This window comes from Bombus pascuorum, chromosome 13 (genome assembly GCF_905332965.1).
Source record: "Bombus pascuorum chromosome 13, iyBomPasc1.1, whole genome shotgun sequence".
In the NCBI taxonomy this organism is placed as follows: domain Eukaryota; kingdom Metazoa; phylum Arthropoda; class Insecta; order Hymenoptera; family Apidae; genus Bombus; species Bombus pascuorum.
The window spans coordinates 7,977,165-7,994,657 of NC_083500.1; the positions used below are offsets into that span (position 1 = coordinate 7,977,165).

The window sequence follows — 17,493 nt, forward strand, 5'->3', positions numbered from 1 at the left end:
TAATGGCGAGTGTCGAGCGTGGCCACACGGTGGTTCACCACGCGAGCTTCTCGTTTTCGAGCGGGGAATCCCGTCAGTTTGTTGCAAGTCACGGCATCCTCCATGGCCGAGCCCTGGCAAACCTTTTCACCCAACTGAAGTTAGTGGTTCCACGGGCAACCCTGCACACGTAGGTATCACCCTTGGTGCCAGTCGCCGTGGAACCATTAAAGGTCACCCCCCATAACTTCGCCCCTTCTTTCTTTCCACGTCCTACGATTCTCGATGAGCAATTCCCCGCCACCCAAGTTCGATTTTCAAACCGGTTCATTTACCATTCGGTCGTTGTAATTTAGAGAACGAGTTATCTGGAACAGGGAAAAATATATCATGCTTCTGTTTAGAAATTAGAAAACAACTCTGTATACTTATCTTTCTTTTTTTTTTTTTTTTTTTTTTTTTTTTAGTAAAGAACTTCATTATCGAATTGTTTGGAAAGTTTGTAGCTTTTTGAGAATTGTGTTGTGGTAGATTATGAGAGATTCGGAAGAGGTTAGATTATTATAGATGTTATTATGAATTTTAAATAACATTATTTTGTAAAACACGACAAAATAATTTGTGCGTATCTGAAGATAACGATGTCTTGGATCAAAGAGAAAGTGAAAGAGGTACAGAGCAAAAATTTATCAGCTGCCCTTAAACTTTCACGAGTTATTCGGAGTAAAGAGGGTTGTTTTTCGTCGTTAGGTCCCTAATAGGCTTTTTAACATAACTGGACTCAACCACTCCCATAGGACGATCGTGTTGGTTGGTCACCATCACCGTCGACGACGCCCTCGATACATTACCGACGGTTAATTTGGTTACTACCAGAGTTTCGGTCGGCCAGCCACGTTTGCGAACTTCTGTTTCAATCTATAATGATAAAAAAAAAAAAAAGACGACAAAATATGACGCGACGAAAACTAACATTTTTATATCTCGTGGTTTCAGGGAAGAGCTTCACGTTGACCATCACCGTGTCCACGACGCCACCGCAAGTTGCCACGTACACGAAGGCCATTAAAGTAACTGTGGATGGGCCGCGAGAACCGCGATCCAAGACCAGTGAGTATCACTGTAAGCATTGCTGTTCTTATTTATTATTTAAATTACACTCCACTAGTGCTAACATCGGGCATTGAGGTGTTCTATCAATTTTTTTACGAGAAATAGTTGTATCGGTTTATTGGAAATTATTTCTTAATATTTCGAGCTATCCGCGATCCTTGAAATAATTTTTAATTCAATAGCAAATCGTACTTTTCGCTACTCGCAATTTATTCAACCATTCTCAAACCTATCGGTCAACGATTTAATAACCTCTTCACTTGATTCTTCAAAGTGACTTGTAAAAAAGTGACTTATTTACGGGTGTCAGTTTTATTAACATCTAAATTTTTCTTAATTTCAGTGTTAACGTTTATGTGTTACGATTGATTCATGATTTAAGAGAAGGTTTAAGCTTCTGAAAAGCGTGTGGATGTCAAAATTCACAGTCGCGTGCAAATCTAAATTTCTCCTGATCTCATAAACCTTCAACCTATTACCACCAGCTATCTCGAAACTTTGCACAATTTTTTCAACTCTTCGTAATGTTGCGACACGCCATTCCCATAGCTCGTGAAAAAAATTTGAGACTTGGTGCAGGTCGCGTAACTCGCTCCGACGGGAGGCGTCGAAAGCCGCAAGTTGGAAATGGCCCGGAGGCGGCGGTGCGGTTCGCTCGTCGGGCTAAGTTTCGCGCAATTGCCATTATTTATAACCGCGGCCGGCCGCCATAACATTGATAAAGGGCTGCGGCGTTTAGCCGCGGAGATATTGTGCGTCGCCTGCGAAGTTTGCCGTCTCGTTGAAAGAGGAACTGCCGACCAGCCGGCTCCTCCTTCGAATGCAACGCGTTCGCTGCCTTCCAGACGCACAATTACCACCCCTAGCCGTCGGTTATTTCGTGGCGACGTGTGTCAGCTTCCTCGTTCCTTTGGAACGTTTGCCCAACTTTACACGCTGAATGGAACCGGTATTATGTCAGAGAATCGAAATTTACCGACCCCTTCGTTGTTTGTAAATCTACGCCCCGACGCAAGCCACCGAGATTGAGCTATCGAAGTTGTAAGGGATGTGAAAGGAGAGGGGATCGTCGGTTATCGATGGATGTTTCATTAGGATTTACGAGCTTTTGGAACTTCTTCCTGTGTGTTTGCATTTTTCTTTTTCCTTTTTTTTTTTTTTTTTTGTTCTTTTCCTTCCAGTTTCCTTTTCTGTTTTCTTTTAGGATTTTTAGTGGTACGTTAGTTCCGTACGATTGTACATCGCATTCGTTGGAGAATATTTTGCCCGTTTGTCTCTTGTAAAACATGTCTTTACTTTAATCCACGAAGAGCCAAAAAATAGTTTATGGAAATGTCGTAAATACTTATATTTCTTTAAATTTCATCAAACTGCAGATTTTAAATGGGTGAAACACGGTACCTAATGAAAAGAATATTATAGAAAACCTTGGAATTCTATTTCACAGCTACAATTACAATAGCTAGGATTATTTCAATGTACCTACATGTACTTTTCCTTTTATGTGGATACTATTTTACATTTCTAATGAAGCATTCCTACAAAATATGGACAGTATATAGGGTATAGAGGATTCCTAGCGCTATTAAGTGCTAGACTTCTCTTGTATCTACAAAGCGAATTCAGAAATCATACTTTAAGCCAATTCTTGCAAGCATTTGCACTCTTTACACGTCGAAAATAGCTGATATAACATTGTTTTATATTTATCATGCACATCCGTTCGCCTGTTCGGACCACCCACGAAATCGTCATAAAATACCTTAAATTCGTGTATCGCAAAGTGTACGCGGAGATTATCAAAGGTTCGTAGTTCATCGACTTAAATACATAAATTTTATTTGGATTATTAGAGACTTTATGGCAATGTAGATGGCCGTAATAGAGAATACTATAAAATAAGCGGCGCGTTGCATCTGTTAGAAACAAAATGTTTTCTCCGAAATAAAGGGACCTAGTCGAAGGGACGCGGCTCGAGATAAAAGGGTTACGTGTTGTGGGTGGTCGATCGGCGTTTCTTTAAACCAACCGCTTCCTCGTCTTTGACACGCTCCCTAATTTTATTACGTCTACATCCTCCGACACCGGTGAAACGAATTCAGAGACACGAGTATTAACTCTTTTTGGTTTCGTTCCCTAAATTAAGAATTATTAGTTCTTTGTAGTTTCATGGAGGATCAGACTCGACGTTTTATCTCATTCGATTCTTCTCAGTTCTAATAAATACGAACTTTTGTGTTGTAAATGAGCGTAGAAGAAATATTTCATCGTAGATATGTTATTGGTTATCAAAATGTAAAAATTCATAGGAATTATGAACAGATGTTGAAAGCCGAAATATTACCATTACTATACCGGAAATATATAGAGTACCAACCTCGACAATGATTTTTCCAAGAAGCTGTAGAGTTGAGAATATTTAACTTAATCGACTCGTAATAGTAAGATATTCTATTCGTACAACGAATGAATGCTACAATGAACAGTTTCCGATATTAAATCGAGATTTTTAACAAGGAAAGCAAATGCTAGAAAAATCACTATTTTACATTTACCTTAGAATTTGTCACTGGTTGTATCATCATCTTACTATCGATGAACCGATGAAAGTGAGTCATTTCTTTCTTCAAAATTGAATATTAAATACCTATCTGTATAACGAAATTAAGTAATCGATAAAAATTGAAGTTGATCGGTCTTCTGATAAACTCGTACGATGCCCACACAAGATTCACCCTCCACCCCCCTTCTCGAAAGGGCTATAAACAAATTTCGTATCCTCGCCGTGAATCATTGAACCCTTCTTTCGCTCGACCAGCAATATATCAGCCCTATGAATTCTATCCGGGGTCCTAGAAGGAAGAGGCAGATCCGATGGCGGAACGAACGCGGCGGCTCGTTCGAACTCGAGGCGGGCGCCGCTCGAGGGTCGTAATTAATTAAACAAGCAATTCATTACACATTCTACCCTCGTCCCATAGCCAAAGGTGGCCGCCACAGAAAGAGGATGCAGGGCTAAGGAAATTGATCGAGAGTAGGAGAACGAGAGAGATAGAGTCTGTCAGTGGCGCGAAGGTCGCCTCTGGCGGAAGTTGGAAACCCGAAATCCCGAGTTGCGCACACACCTTTCATCGGAGCGATCCGCTTTTGTTAGAAAATAGCACGAAATGGCCGGCCCCCGTGTCGTCTCCGACGTGTCGAGAGGGTCGATCGGGGGCGACGGAACGAAATGAGAAGCTGTCGCAGCCAGCTGCTAACTCTCGAGAAATTCCCTGGCAGTCGCCGGTCGCAACGCGTAAAGGGGTGTCCGATGAAATCGATAGTAACGAGTCTGGAGAAGGTCCGAGTCACTTGCGAAATCCTCGTGGAAAAATCTGTTGCGGCCGCTGAACGCTTTGAAGTGGCTCTTTGAATCAGGTCTGCTTGATTCTCCGATGAAGCGAGCTTTGTTGATCTTCATGGAGGTCGAGGTCTTTTGTTTCTGGTTAAATCGATACTGATATCTTGGAGACGGTGTAAGAAAATTTAGTTCGATTCGACAAGGTCTGTGAAAGTAAATTGGTAAGATTCGTGGAAAGATCTGTAGCGATGATTAATCGCTTCGAAATGGGTCTTTGGATCGGATGTGCTTGATGTTGGATGATGAAGGGAGGTTTGTCGAGCTTCTCGAAGATTGCAGTCCTTTGTTTCTGGTTAAATTCATAATGATACACTGGGGATGATGCGAGAAGGCACGAGAAAATTTGGTCAGTTTGACAGGTTTGACCTCCATGGAGGTAGATAGACAAGAATGTTATTTAGAAGAATGTCATAGTATGACAATATTAAAAAAGACCGTTTCTGTAGTATCGTACTGTGTTTTTGTGTTTCCTATGCGCCATTACATCTTCAAATTTCCCATAAATGCATGAAAATTCGCGTATATCTGATTCCCACAAATTCTTCGAACCTTCTGCAATTTACGAAATCCTTGCAATTCTGTCCAACGTTTGACGTAAGGAAGTCGTCGGCAAATTTCTTCGTGTTGGAAGTTTCACTGCGTACGAAGGATGGTGTCGGTCGTTTAACGATAGATCTCGTTAGCCCTGGCCCCTGTTCCACCGTCGCGCCCCCATTGTGTCCCCGGGATCGTGCAGCGTACCCTATTCAGCAAACCGGCGGGAATTTCGGGTTGCCGAGTTAGAATTAGGGCTTCGATTGGATTATCAGGACGACGTGGGGATCTCTGTCCCTCGCTCCATCTCTCTTCCTCTCTCTCACTCTGTGCTCCCTCCTGGCTCTGGTCTCCGGTGCCTTCTCCCGTGGCGCCGGTGTTGGTTCGTAGATTTCGACGGTTCACGTAGGAAAGCCAGGTCCACGTGTGGTGCCAGACTGGCCTAACCTAGCCTGACCATAGTAGCAGCAGCCTCGTCAGATAGCACACTCTCTCGCCTGTTGGGACGTCTTTAATTGGGTTGGCGACACCGTCCCGGGGAAATAAAATGAATCGCTGCCTCGACCTGTCTCCTCGACCTGTTCACCTCTTCCCTGTATTCGGTTTTACTCGTTCGAAACTGTGAGCTCGTGTACCTAGCTCGTGCAAGATGATCGGAGAGAGAACACCGGTTGCCTAGGGAAATAAAAGCCGATAAATGAGAATTGAGGGACTTTTGAGAGTATGGACAGTGGGCACGCATTAGTGAAGAGCTGTTCTCTCTGTTTCCCCAGAGAGAAAGAGAGAGAGAGAGAGAGAATTTTAGTGTGGTCAGATCGAAGGTAGAATTTTGAAGTGCGATCTGAAGAAATTTCCGAGCTGAGGCGTAGTGCTGTTTGGTGAAATTTGATGAATTTAGTTAAGAATGGAAGGAGGAGGTTTCTTTCCCCTGAAGAGTGCGTAGGATAGGCGAAGCGTTCTTTGGTGACGAATTTATGAAGCATAGGCTTTATTCTGTTTTAACTGTCTTGCATATCTTTTACATACGTATAACGACGAAGAAACGTATAATAGTTTCTTTCATATCTGAACGATGATGAATAATATTCCTTAAATCAAATAAATAAAATATTCCTTATTCGATCCTTTTATAAAATATAACTTCCGCGTCTGAATATTAGATAAATTCTAGTTTATTATCTCTAAAAAATATCTATGTAACGAATTGCTTCCACTGACGCATAGAGTTTCATAAGTAACTGTAGTAAAGAGTAAATAATACAGAAGCGATATAATAAAGATTGTAATTAAAACAGAAATTTTAGTTCCTCGTCAAAGTTAGTCAGGATGAGGATTCGTTAAGGTTCATAAATGTTTCAATGGTATTTTGTTCAGTTTTTAACGAAGAATTCATATCTTTTAAATAAAAGACATCGAAGAGAAGAAGGATTGATGCGGTTACCGGAAGTCCAGTGGACAGGCGCACGGTTGATCGCAGTGTTGTCTCTTTTAGGGCAGCAGCAGCAGTTCCACGCGTTCGCGTTCGCCTCGCAAAGAGGTGGCCCGTTTTTCGCCTCGCCACTGGTGGATCCTCTGCAACCCTTGCCGAATCCCCTGCAGCCGCTGCCGAATCCATTGCAGCCACGAGATCCGTTGTCCTCCTTCAGGCACGCGATGCCAGCCAACTGTCAAAGTAAGTATTCGATCCGCTTATCTGCATGATGAATGTTGCTCCTCCGTCCCTGTCGCGTCATCTAATTCTAACTTTGATCTTAACTTTCCAGTTTTATTTTCTTTGAATTTAATGCTCATGATATTTATAGTACTAATTATCGCTTCGCTACGTGTATTTTCATTTAGGTATTGAGCAGACTTGATTGACAGAAAAATGCTTGCGATATAAAGCTTTCATCGCGTTTCAATATTTCTATTTTGCAAATCGCTTTCCATAAAAGCTATTATGTAAATGTAGCCCTACGCCGTTTCTCAGATTTTTGTTAAAATTTCTCTTGCTAAGATGATTAGACATGTGGTTTGACCTGGCTCTAAATATCTTTAAAAGTAATCAAATGAAACAAATGGCTATAGGGATACGAGGATGTTTCTCCGATGAAGGAAACTCTGTGATGGATTTAACTCTATGATAGTGTATGATAATAAAGTAATTGCCATATATACGAGCTTTTACGTATTAATAATTTCGATTAACTAGTAATTAATAAAAATTTAAATTAATTAAATTAACAAATAAGTAACCAAATTAATAATTTTCCAGATACAGTTTGCCATTTATTTACAACTTCCTCAAGGCAGCCTGACTAATTTTAATAGAGATTTGCAAGGAGGAACTTTAAATATCGTTTCATAAATGACGATTACAAACTAAATTCAACTTTCCATCCCTTCTGATTGATAAAGGGATGTGTGAATTCCTTTAATTTCTCACCTCGCTATATCCTTCACTAAAGAATACATAGTCGTAATTCGATGGTCATCGTGAGAATAATTGAATCGTTCTAAGAATAATCGAAAGATCTTTAAGAAAATACAAAAGCCTTCTCTCGATCTTTCATAACATCAATTCGATCTAAAAAATGAAATTTCATCAACAATATCGTAAGAAGTGACTGTCTGGAAGCTGGGAATATTTCCAAGCAGACGCTGCCCTCCTGGTCTCGAATACAGGAAGGGAGAAAGAGAAAGAGAGAGAGAGAGAGAGAAAGGTTTAGGCTTGCGAGAACTAGCTTCTCGACTCTAGAGGCGGAAACCACAAGCCTGTTCAAAGCTAGATTAAATATTATATTAAAGGGGTTGCCACGGGAGCGGCGGCTGCCTCGTCGAGGATGGTTCGTCGTTTTGGCCTGGTAACCCCCGCGTTCTCTCTACGTTTGCAACCGGATTCGCGAATTTCTATGTGAAACATCGCGCTTACAGTTTCATCCCCTTTCCTCCCTTGCCCCCTTTTCTCTCAGAAAATCTCACGTTCCACCAGATATGATCTCGCGGAAATAAAGCGAAATTTTTCAACCAAAGTTCGAGAGATTTTCATATGTTCGCGGATTTATCCGCGCAATTTATTATCTTCTCGCGGGAAGAAACCCGTGTGGAAAATATTCGGCGAAGATAGAGATAGAGAGTCGATTTAATGAGTCGCCTTCGGATCCAAAAGCGATAACGCGGCAAAATTCCTCGATAAAGTATCAAGCATGCCGGGTATTTCCTTTATTAACTTTTTTCCCCACATCGGACATCGATAATTCGCATCGGCGTTTCTCGATCCACCCGTTGCTCCTCCATCTTTGCCGCGAATTTCGTGACATCCGCTGGCTGGTAACTTTCGTCGATTAACGCCGTCCAGGGCTCCGTAGACTTTTTACTAGCTCATAGTAGATATTCTATATAACTTGATGTTTCATTATGTCAATTGTAAAGACTACTCTTATCTATGTTTGTCTTTGTCCAAGAAAGAGGATGGATATTCCAGTGTTATTAATTTCAGTACACCACATCTCAGTGTCTTTTTTTAGACAATATATTCGCAAAATTGCTACAACAGTATTTGTAATTATATGGTTCAAGAGTTGGATTTAATTAAATCATGAAGTTACATGGAACCTAAATTTTCATTCAACAATAAACGAAGGATGTGGTACATTTCTCATATTATTGATTTGACGATGTTGTAAGTCATACCTTTGAAATTAATAACTGTTGTTTTTGTTACGAGCTCTTCTATTATTTACTGTACATGTTTATAATATTCACAATCTTAGGGTGTTGAAATAAGATTTTGATGTTTCTCAATCGTACACTGATATTTTATAATACACATTAGGACAAGAATCATCGCTCAAAAAACATTGTTCTAAGAAGAAATGTTAATTTGTATTTATTAGGTATGTTGTAAAGTAGGTTGATCATTCCGCCGACAAATTTTGCTCGTACGTTTACGACTTATAAATTGATGTGAAACGTATGCACATTTTAATCGTCAAAGTATAAACGATAAAGAATTCAACTGATAAATTGTTCTATTATAGACTGCACCTTAGTCGTGTTACAGAATGTACAAGTGATAGATAGGAAAATTTGCAAGAGTTTTTCTTCTCTAACTAAATAATAATCTTACAAAAAGCTAAATAATAAATCTTCCTATATTTACAATAAAATAAAATTTGATATATTCAACGACGAAGACTTATTAATAAAAATATCGGTCGAAACGATAATTGATCTTATCCTTCCAAAATATATGAACAACTTTTTGATCAATCTAATATTACGGTAAGACACCATCCCTAAATATCTCGAACTAATCGAAGAAAATGAAGATAGGAGGTAGAATTGCCGCTAAATCGAAACTGCGAAATTAGCGTCGCGTTAATCAAAGGTTTCTCCTTACGTCGCGATATCAGCCCCAAAGGAAGCTTCCTTTCTCCCTTGGCCCGGTGAAAATTGAACGAACGATGTGAAAGCATGCTGGCTCGCGCTATTTAGGGTTAGCCTCTCGTCAACGACGGCCCAGTGGCGCTGGTCGAGCTCTCGGTTATTTGAGTTGGCCGGAGGTACGCGCGGGGGATGACCAACCCTTTGATCTCGAACGCGCCCTCCATCCCACCGTTTTCTGTCCGGCTGCACCCCTCGCGCTTCCAGAGCTTTCCGCCTTCAACCCCGTAACTCATTGGAAAATCTATCGGGTATGCTGCCTATATGCCGCAAAAATAAATCCAACCCCGAGGGGGCGCAAAAGAAGCTTCGATCCCCCGTGTATATTCCCCGGCAAACTAATTCGGATCGACGAATAATCTTCTCTCGTTCGAGCGTTTTCACTCTTTCGTTTCCTCTATATTTTTTACCTTTGCTACACGGCCTTTGTCAATTTTCAGACTATGATATTTACCTATACAAGGTGTCTTGTAAATGGGGTACAACTGGAAAGAGTCTGATACCGCGTCACCGATATGGTTGCGTAAAAATTAACGTCGAGGATTTATTTCTGATAGAAGAAAAAAGTGAGTGGAAGATTAATTTCTAACGAAAGTAAAAACTAAGTCGAAAATTAATTTCTAATAATGGAAATTTTGTTTCTTAATTGGGAGATTTAATGTAGACAATAGGAGTTTGTATTTGATAAAATGTGAAGTATTTTCAAGAAATTTTGAATTTGAAAAGTGTATATTTTAAGACTTTTAAAAAGTGAGTTTGGTTTTCGTGTATCATCAACACCAGTGATTTTATAATGCTTTTCCGTTATACATGAAGCGTATCATTCTTAGTAATTATGCTAATTCCGATAGATGATTCCCTGGTTAAGCGTCTTCCATAAAGTTTCAGTAAATAAAATAAAACCATTAAACTTGTTCACTGTAAATATTTGCTTGGTATACCTGCACTTAACTGTTATATCGGAACTGAACAAATTAATATCTCTATTTACTACTTGTTATGCTTATTTTACCGTGTAATTGAGAACATACAATAAAACAGAATATCCACACACGGTAACTTTCATTGCTTTGTAATAAAAGGAATTTAATTTCATGGAAATTTATTACAAAGAACAGAATCATGTATTCAATAGAATGTAAAATATTTTCCACAATTTCTGAAGTAATAACATTTGTCTTTATGAAATTTCCTCTTTCTTTGTGTCCTCTAACATTCAATACGTATACGTAAGTACAGATATTAATTTATAGCGAAGTTAATTAAGTCCAGGTATAATTATGTGCACGCTTAGATATCCAAAATGAATTTTCACAGTTAAGATGTTCGAAATGAATTTTTTTCAAAAGTAATAGCTCGCGGAATCGTCCGATTTATATTTGGCTTTACGTTTTTCGTCGTTATATCGATGCGATTCTTTGGCATCCTGTTGCCTGGTTCGCTGCAAATGGATTTGCTTGGAAGATATTTAAGTTTGGCCTCGCTCGCCTTTGTGCTTCGCTCTTTTATCAGCTTTGCGTTATGTTTTCGATCGAAACGGGGCTTGGACGACTAGTTGGAGAAAGTGTACTATATTATGGCACCGCTTCTTACAAGTTCGTAAATGCTCCTCTGTTGGCTTGCGCTCCTCGTTTGCTGGCTGCTTTCAATGTGTTTTCCTGCTGTGCTAAGTACCTCCCCTTTTCAATTCAAGTTCTATTTGTATAAAGTACTACGGTTTGTTTCTTGATCATTTAACTTGGACCTTTGAGAACTTCAAACTTCGAACAACAAACATTCAATAAGAATGAGTGTTTTAACATAAAACTCGTCGAAGTCTTCGTAAAATCATATTATCATAAAATCGTCATGATCATAAAATTCAATATGATATAAGAAAAATTATTCTCACTTTATCTCTCGATTTCATTTCTTGTAAAAAGGAACATGTTTCATAAAATATAATTGTTAATCCTTTCAGTGCTCGGATGTCCGACGTCGTTTATGAATATTGCTTACATCGGTGTTGAAATTACACAAAACCAAAAATGCAAAGTCCTTAAAGTTATTTATTATATATCTTTCGTATATCAATCGTTAATCACATACGTTAGAAACAATAGATTACATTCTTTATATATACACACAAAATATTAAATCACAATAAACACAAACATTTTATTACCATCTCTCCTGTGACACACATATTCTCTATAGATAAATATTATTACACTATCGATTCGTTCACAAACCTGTAATGGGCATTCAAGAAATACAAAAATTCAAGAAAACGTGGTGTTATCATTTTTCATTCGAGTTGAACGTTTAAAAACGTACAAAAATTTAAACAAAGATATAGCTCGAACTAAATTGTCAGAAGAACTTGTCCCTATTTACATATTCGTCGCCCTAAATGGTTTCGAAGCGTTGAAAGGATTAACTAATCATTTGATTTGCCTCGATCATAAACGAAGGACGCGTTAGTCGAGATGGTCGAAAAGGATCAAAAATCGCAATTGTGATACACGAACGAGCATGATCTCCTCAGACATGTCCCAGTTCGGTCTGACTGCAAGCAATTCATGGGGATACGGAAGCACGGCTGGCTACGCTGGTTATCTTCCCGGCCCTTTGTCGTCGTGTGCGGCACAAGCGTCGTTCCCACCCCCGCCACCGCCACCTCCACCACCACCCCCGTCGTCCTCGTCGTTGGCGTCTTTCGCGGGCGCCGCGTCTATGAACACGCCAACGGCGCCCGATTCGACAGCGGGATCCACTGTTACTTCCGGTACCGGTGCAGGATCCACGGCACAGCAGGATGCGTTCTCAGCGGTATCATCCCGTAAGTCTTCAGTTCTCTCTTTCTCTCCCTCTCTCCCTCTCATCAGAAGATGTTTTACGTCCTCCTATCGCGTAATTGATTCATCATTGATGCGTCGTTTTATCAGCACGGGAATTCCTTTGAATTCATTGATATTATCGTAGTACAGCGTGCTTCTTTGGGAAACGTGGAACGTCGTGTTAAATCGATTTTTGAATTTGATTTTAGACGGTTTAAGAAGCATTAGCATGGCGGTTCGTTTCAGAAGAAACGAGGTTCTATTCATAAATGTAATTTTTGGATTAAATTTTTATGAATCACAGTCAGTGTTTTTAAAGTAGATTCTTCATTGCCAGAGATCTTTATTCCGAAGTAATTTCATTTGACTCATCGTGATTTTTGGAATCTTTTTAATTATATGATGAAACCTTTCAAATAATTTTTGATCTTGGAGAATAGAAAGAAACTAAGAGACTAGCTGCCAATACGATTTGCCTTGCAGCTAAAGATTCTTTAGAAGCAATAGCGCGATATACTGATCAAACTATTATTTATTTGATGAGTTATTCTGTACTAATTAAACTGATTGATTAAGACTTTCTATCGAAGTTAGTAATTCAAGGTATAAAGTAAGAATTCTAGCAGGTATTTTTCAAAGGATATTTTTCAACAAATTAATGACAAAATCTTCACAGCTCGTTTTAGTTATATGTTATACTTTGCATTTGATAGGTTTATTTCATTTACAACGAATAGTTGTCCAAACGTACGTGAACCAAACGCACGCTTACTTCCTGTCAAACTATCGTATTAATAGTTGATCGTCTGATGTTTACAGTACGCACTACAGTGCATTTGTAATCGATATTGTAGCGTTACGCAATCAGCGGCAATCAATGGAATTAGTTTCACCATAACGTCATCAACGTTTCCAACAATTGTAAACAGAATAGACGAAACTCAGTCTGAAAAAATTCAAACGTGCGTCTCCGCAATTTGAAAATTAAAGTACCTATAGGATGAAAAGAAAAAAAAATCTACAGGATAAATCAAAAAGATATGGACCATCGGTAGAAATAGTCGAATTACGTCATCATTATCACTGAGACTATCGGGAACGAAACTGATCTACTTGTCGTTTTATTAATTTGTTAACTTAATTACGCTAGTATACACGATTGACGTTAAATTCTTATGAAACAAATGATTTACCTTCGTATCATACATTCATTCGTCGCAAGAAAATGGTAAGAAGATTAGGTGGTAGATTCTAACCCATAAGTCCAAAATAAAGATTAGTATACCTTATCGTAGCACAAAAAATCAAACCTGCTATCATCTCCGAGACAGCGAAAACCATGCTCTATAAAACGCACTTTGTTTTGAGTCGATATTTCGATCGGTTGCCGAGATACAGGGCCCGAAAGCTGCTTGGCCAATACACGCGGGGAAGATGAATGGGCCAGTCATTGCCATGACCTACATTTTTTCCTGGAAATGCGTACGCGCGATAGTAAATAGTAAAAAAGCCGCCGACTCGGCGTCTGCACTGACCAGCGCACGTGACGGGAGCTTGTGATAGGTCAGTGACGAGGTGCGAGCGAGAGGTCCGAGCGTACGACAAGGACAAACGTAGCGAGATATTAAAAATTATCTTGCGCTTCCAACAACGATATCTCGGGAACCGAACGTCCGATCCGCGTGAAACAAAAATGCATTTACAGGGGAACGTCCCAAGTATATCATTGTGTTGAATTTGTTAAGAAATTTGTATTATTTCTATTCCGATAATTGATTGAATTTCTAGTAATTTCAGTAGGGTCTTTCGGGATTCTTTAAGGTTTATTATGATATATATGGGATACTTTGGAGTAATATTAGTTATGTTTTACGTCTTTTAGTTAAAGAAAAGTGTCACAAGCAATTCACCACGATGGTTTCGTTAAGAGATTTTTATTAATTTCGTTATAACGGTTGATTTCATTTTTAATAATTGCAGTACGGATTATTGAGATGTTTGAGGGCTTACGGAAGTTAGTATGAGGTAGTTTGGAGTAATATCTCGTGTATTTATGTATTTTCTATTTATGAATAATTACACCTGTTCTCACCATCATCCTCATCAAACTAAAAAATTAAACTACAGATGACAATCTCTCTTTCCCTACAAAGATAACGGTCCCAAGCTTTAAAATCTCATACTTAATTAACAATTCATTATTACCGTCGTAGTCTTTCGTCAATAATAAATCCACCAATTATTTTAAACTGTCTGCTTCGAAAATACCCATTGCGATTCTGTATTCTCACCATCACTCTCGTTAAAAATTAAACCACAAAAGCGAATTTCTCTTTTCCCCCGAAAACAGTGGTGCCAGACTCGACGACGACGGGTCAATCGGATCCCTTGGACCCTCTGAGCAGTCTAATGTCGGGGACACCGAGTCAGAGGTACCAGGACTACGTGTCTCCCAGGTCCTTATCGACGGACTCGAGTACTACGGAGAGTCCTGTGCACGAGGAGCAAGGCTTCGGTCAAAATTACGGCAACTACTTCCCAACGCCCGGCGTCCTGCCCAGCATCCTCTATTCCCAATTATACGGGAATCAGTTTCAGAATTCGGAGAGTCCCGAGCAGAGAGCAGTGGCGGACAGTTGCAGCGTCAGACAGGAAGAAGTCAGACCGGACAACAACGTCTGGAGGCCTTACTGAGAGCCAGACGAATCGTTCCCGTGATAATTCTGATTTTAGAACTTTTCTCTCGTCGACTGTCGTGGACGATAACGTTGAGATGAGCAAACTGTGATCGGTGAAGATGGACGAGGTGTTGGTCTCGAACAAGCAAACGAAACTAGTTATTAGTGGGCATTAAAAAAAAAAAAAAAAAGGGAAATCAAACAAGAGAGAACAATCCGGTGCATGTTCGAGGATGACGAAGAAATTTGCCTGGCAGCGATTGTCAGGAAATTTGGTTTTTCTTCTTTGATTTTTCGATTGGTTCTGTTTTCCTATCTTTTTTCGTTTGGCTGGTTATGTCTCGACGAATCGAAAATCTGTAGAGAGGGGCTGATTTGTAATTTACCGAGTGTGTGATGAGTGAACGTGCTACTGCTGGCCCACGGTGATGGTGACGATGATGATGATGTATATAGAAACATTGTACATAGATAGAGCATTGTCGTTTCATCGAGTCATTCATCACTGTCGACGGACTGCGCGACGTGTGACGACTTGTACCGGGTATTTGCCGGATGCTTGGTCGAGCTCCGGATTATCCTGCACTCTGCTTGTCTCGCAGATGAGAAATTGGATATCTCGTCTATGACTTTTCAAATTTTTTAGCTTGGTTAGGTCCATCTTAGGTTATGCGATTTTTGTGTAAGAGTGTTCATATTGCTTTTCATCTTTTTTCCAGCGATATTGGGATACGAATTTTTAATTAATAGTATATGCAATATAGCGTCTACGAACTTCGAATCGAACAATTTCTGAGTTTTCGTAGTTTTCAAATTGTTTACTTCGGTTCTTTTACAGTTCGAACTTTTCTCTGTCTCCTCCTTTTTCTTTTTGTTACAATATTAGGACACGGATTTTGGAATAATTTTGGGCTAATAACATAATTAATGCAAAAGTGTTATCTATGAATTCGACAGTATTGCAAAGGAAAAAATAATTTTTTAATCTTCTTTAAATTCTTTAATATACACATATCATTGTCGATCTCTAAAGTGAAAATTTTAACACCAAGCGGATTAAAGTCGATGTTTGACCGTAGATAAAAGTTCTCAGTGCAAAGATTAAAGTCTTCTTTCATCTTCAAGATAAGCAGATTTTCTATAACTCGACCAATTATCAAATACACCCAATGTAACTTTTATTCCTTTCGATTATGTTTTCATAGTATAACGCGATTTGATCGATTTGACTGCGGGCTCGTGTGCAATATCGTCGATTCACGATTCTCGCAGAAATTTCATTGCGATACGTCGGACGAGAATCGAGTATCGACCGAGAGTCAAGAGGATAAGAATATATCGATTCGTACCTCACGAACGAAGGAGAAAAATCTCGCGATTCAACGAAAGAGAAAGAAGCTCCTCGCTTTCACATCGAAATTCCCCTCCATGAAATGGAACGCAAAAGAAAAGGTAAACGAAAGCTCGCGTTATAATGTTTGTATAAATATTATGACGCGATTAATCGATTAAACGTCGGTAACGATTTATTCGTTTTTTTTTCCTCTGAAAACCGACGACGTCTACATTCTGTCCCAACCCCTCAAAAAAAAAGGAAAAAAAGAAAAAAAAAACGATGATTTCAGATATACATATCTACTGACCTATTGTTATCGTAGTTTTTGACCGAGTCGAAATAAAAGTGTATTTCAAAATACGATAGACCACTTGGGTGTTTTTTCCGGTCCACTTATATTGGTTCTCTTCCAAAATTTTTTGTTCGTTCTTTTGAATATATTTTCTGGATGATTTTTTGCTTTATTTTGATACTTCAAAAACATTTTTCAAATTTTTTTTACACAATTTTTACATTTAGATCTGAAAATATTAAACGTAACTTTTAATAGTAATTTCTTGTTTGGAGAAGTTTCTTTAGATTTAACGTTAATCTTTTTTTAGATTTTTCTCTGGCATTCTTGACATGTTTTTGTATTTAAATTTTAAAGCAGTCGTTTGGAGTTTGTCGAAGTAAAAGTACCAGCTTACCAATAGCAATTAGTGCAATAATTTTACTTGAATTGTTTACTAATACCCAATCAAATTCTCCTGTTAATTATTGCAGCAACTTCAAACGACGAATTCAGAAGCCTCGAATTAATAGAAGTTCCAGTAGGAATTAAAGTAATAATTTTACTTGTGTTTTTATTAATATTTCTTGCACCATTTTCTAATACATGATCTGTATCATTATTTCGAGTCTTTCGAATCAGTGGTATGAATGTTCGAGTAAAAAAAACATTTTATTTCATAAACTTTTCCACGGCAGTATTTTAAGAAAAAATTAATCTACCCCTGTTATAAACGTAGAACTTCTTTTATTGGCATAAAAATTAATTTAAACATTTTCTTACTAGCTTGGAATCTCAGAGTACCAGTTTTACCATTTCTAAAATACATCATAAACGTATCTTAGCTTTCCAATTAAAAGTAAAAAATTAAGAAGACTAAGGTTGTTCCAAAGGAAAATCTGTTAAGTAAATGATAAACTTATCTAAAAGTATAAACT

At 38.8% G+C, this 17,493-nt stretch overlaps 1 protein-coding gene and 1 long non-coding RNA gene across 9 annotated transcripts in view; both read left to right on the plus strand.

Annotated features, from left to right (window-relative positions):
- The window catches only part of LOC132913268 (protein lozenge-like), a 33,394-nt gene extending 16,750 nt beyond the window's left edge, over positions 1 to 16,644 (plus strand). For 4 of the 8 annotated variants that reach the window (XM_060971469.1, XM_060971471.1, XM_060971473.1 and 1 more), the window contains exons 4-7: positions 976 to 1,101; positions 6,504 to 6,698; positions 11,979 to 12,272; positions 14,621 to 16,644. In XM_060971469.1, coding sequence (XP_060827452.1) covers positions 976 to 1,101; positions 6,504 to 6,698; positions 11,979 to 12,272; positions 14,621 to 14,964 — 959 coding nt within the window. In that variant the 3' untranslated portion in view covers positions 14,965 to 16,644. The remainder of the gene's footprint in view (positions 1 to 975; positions 1,102 to 6,503; positions 6,699 to 11,978; positions 12,273 to 14,620) is intronic. The other 4 variants (XM_060971474.1, XM_060971475.1, XM_060971476.1 and 1 more) reach the window with 4 other exon arrangements.
- Positions 1 to 17,493, plus strand: part of LOC132913274 (uncharacterized) — a 343,670-nt gene that overhangs the window by 121,619 nt on the left and 204,558 nt on the right. The window lies entirely within an intron of this gene.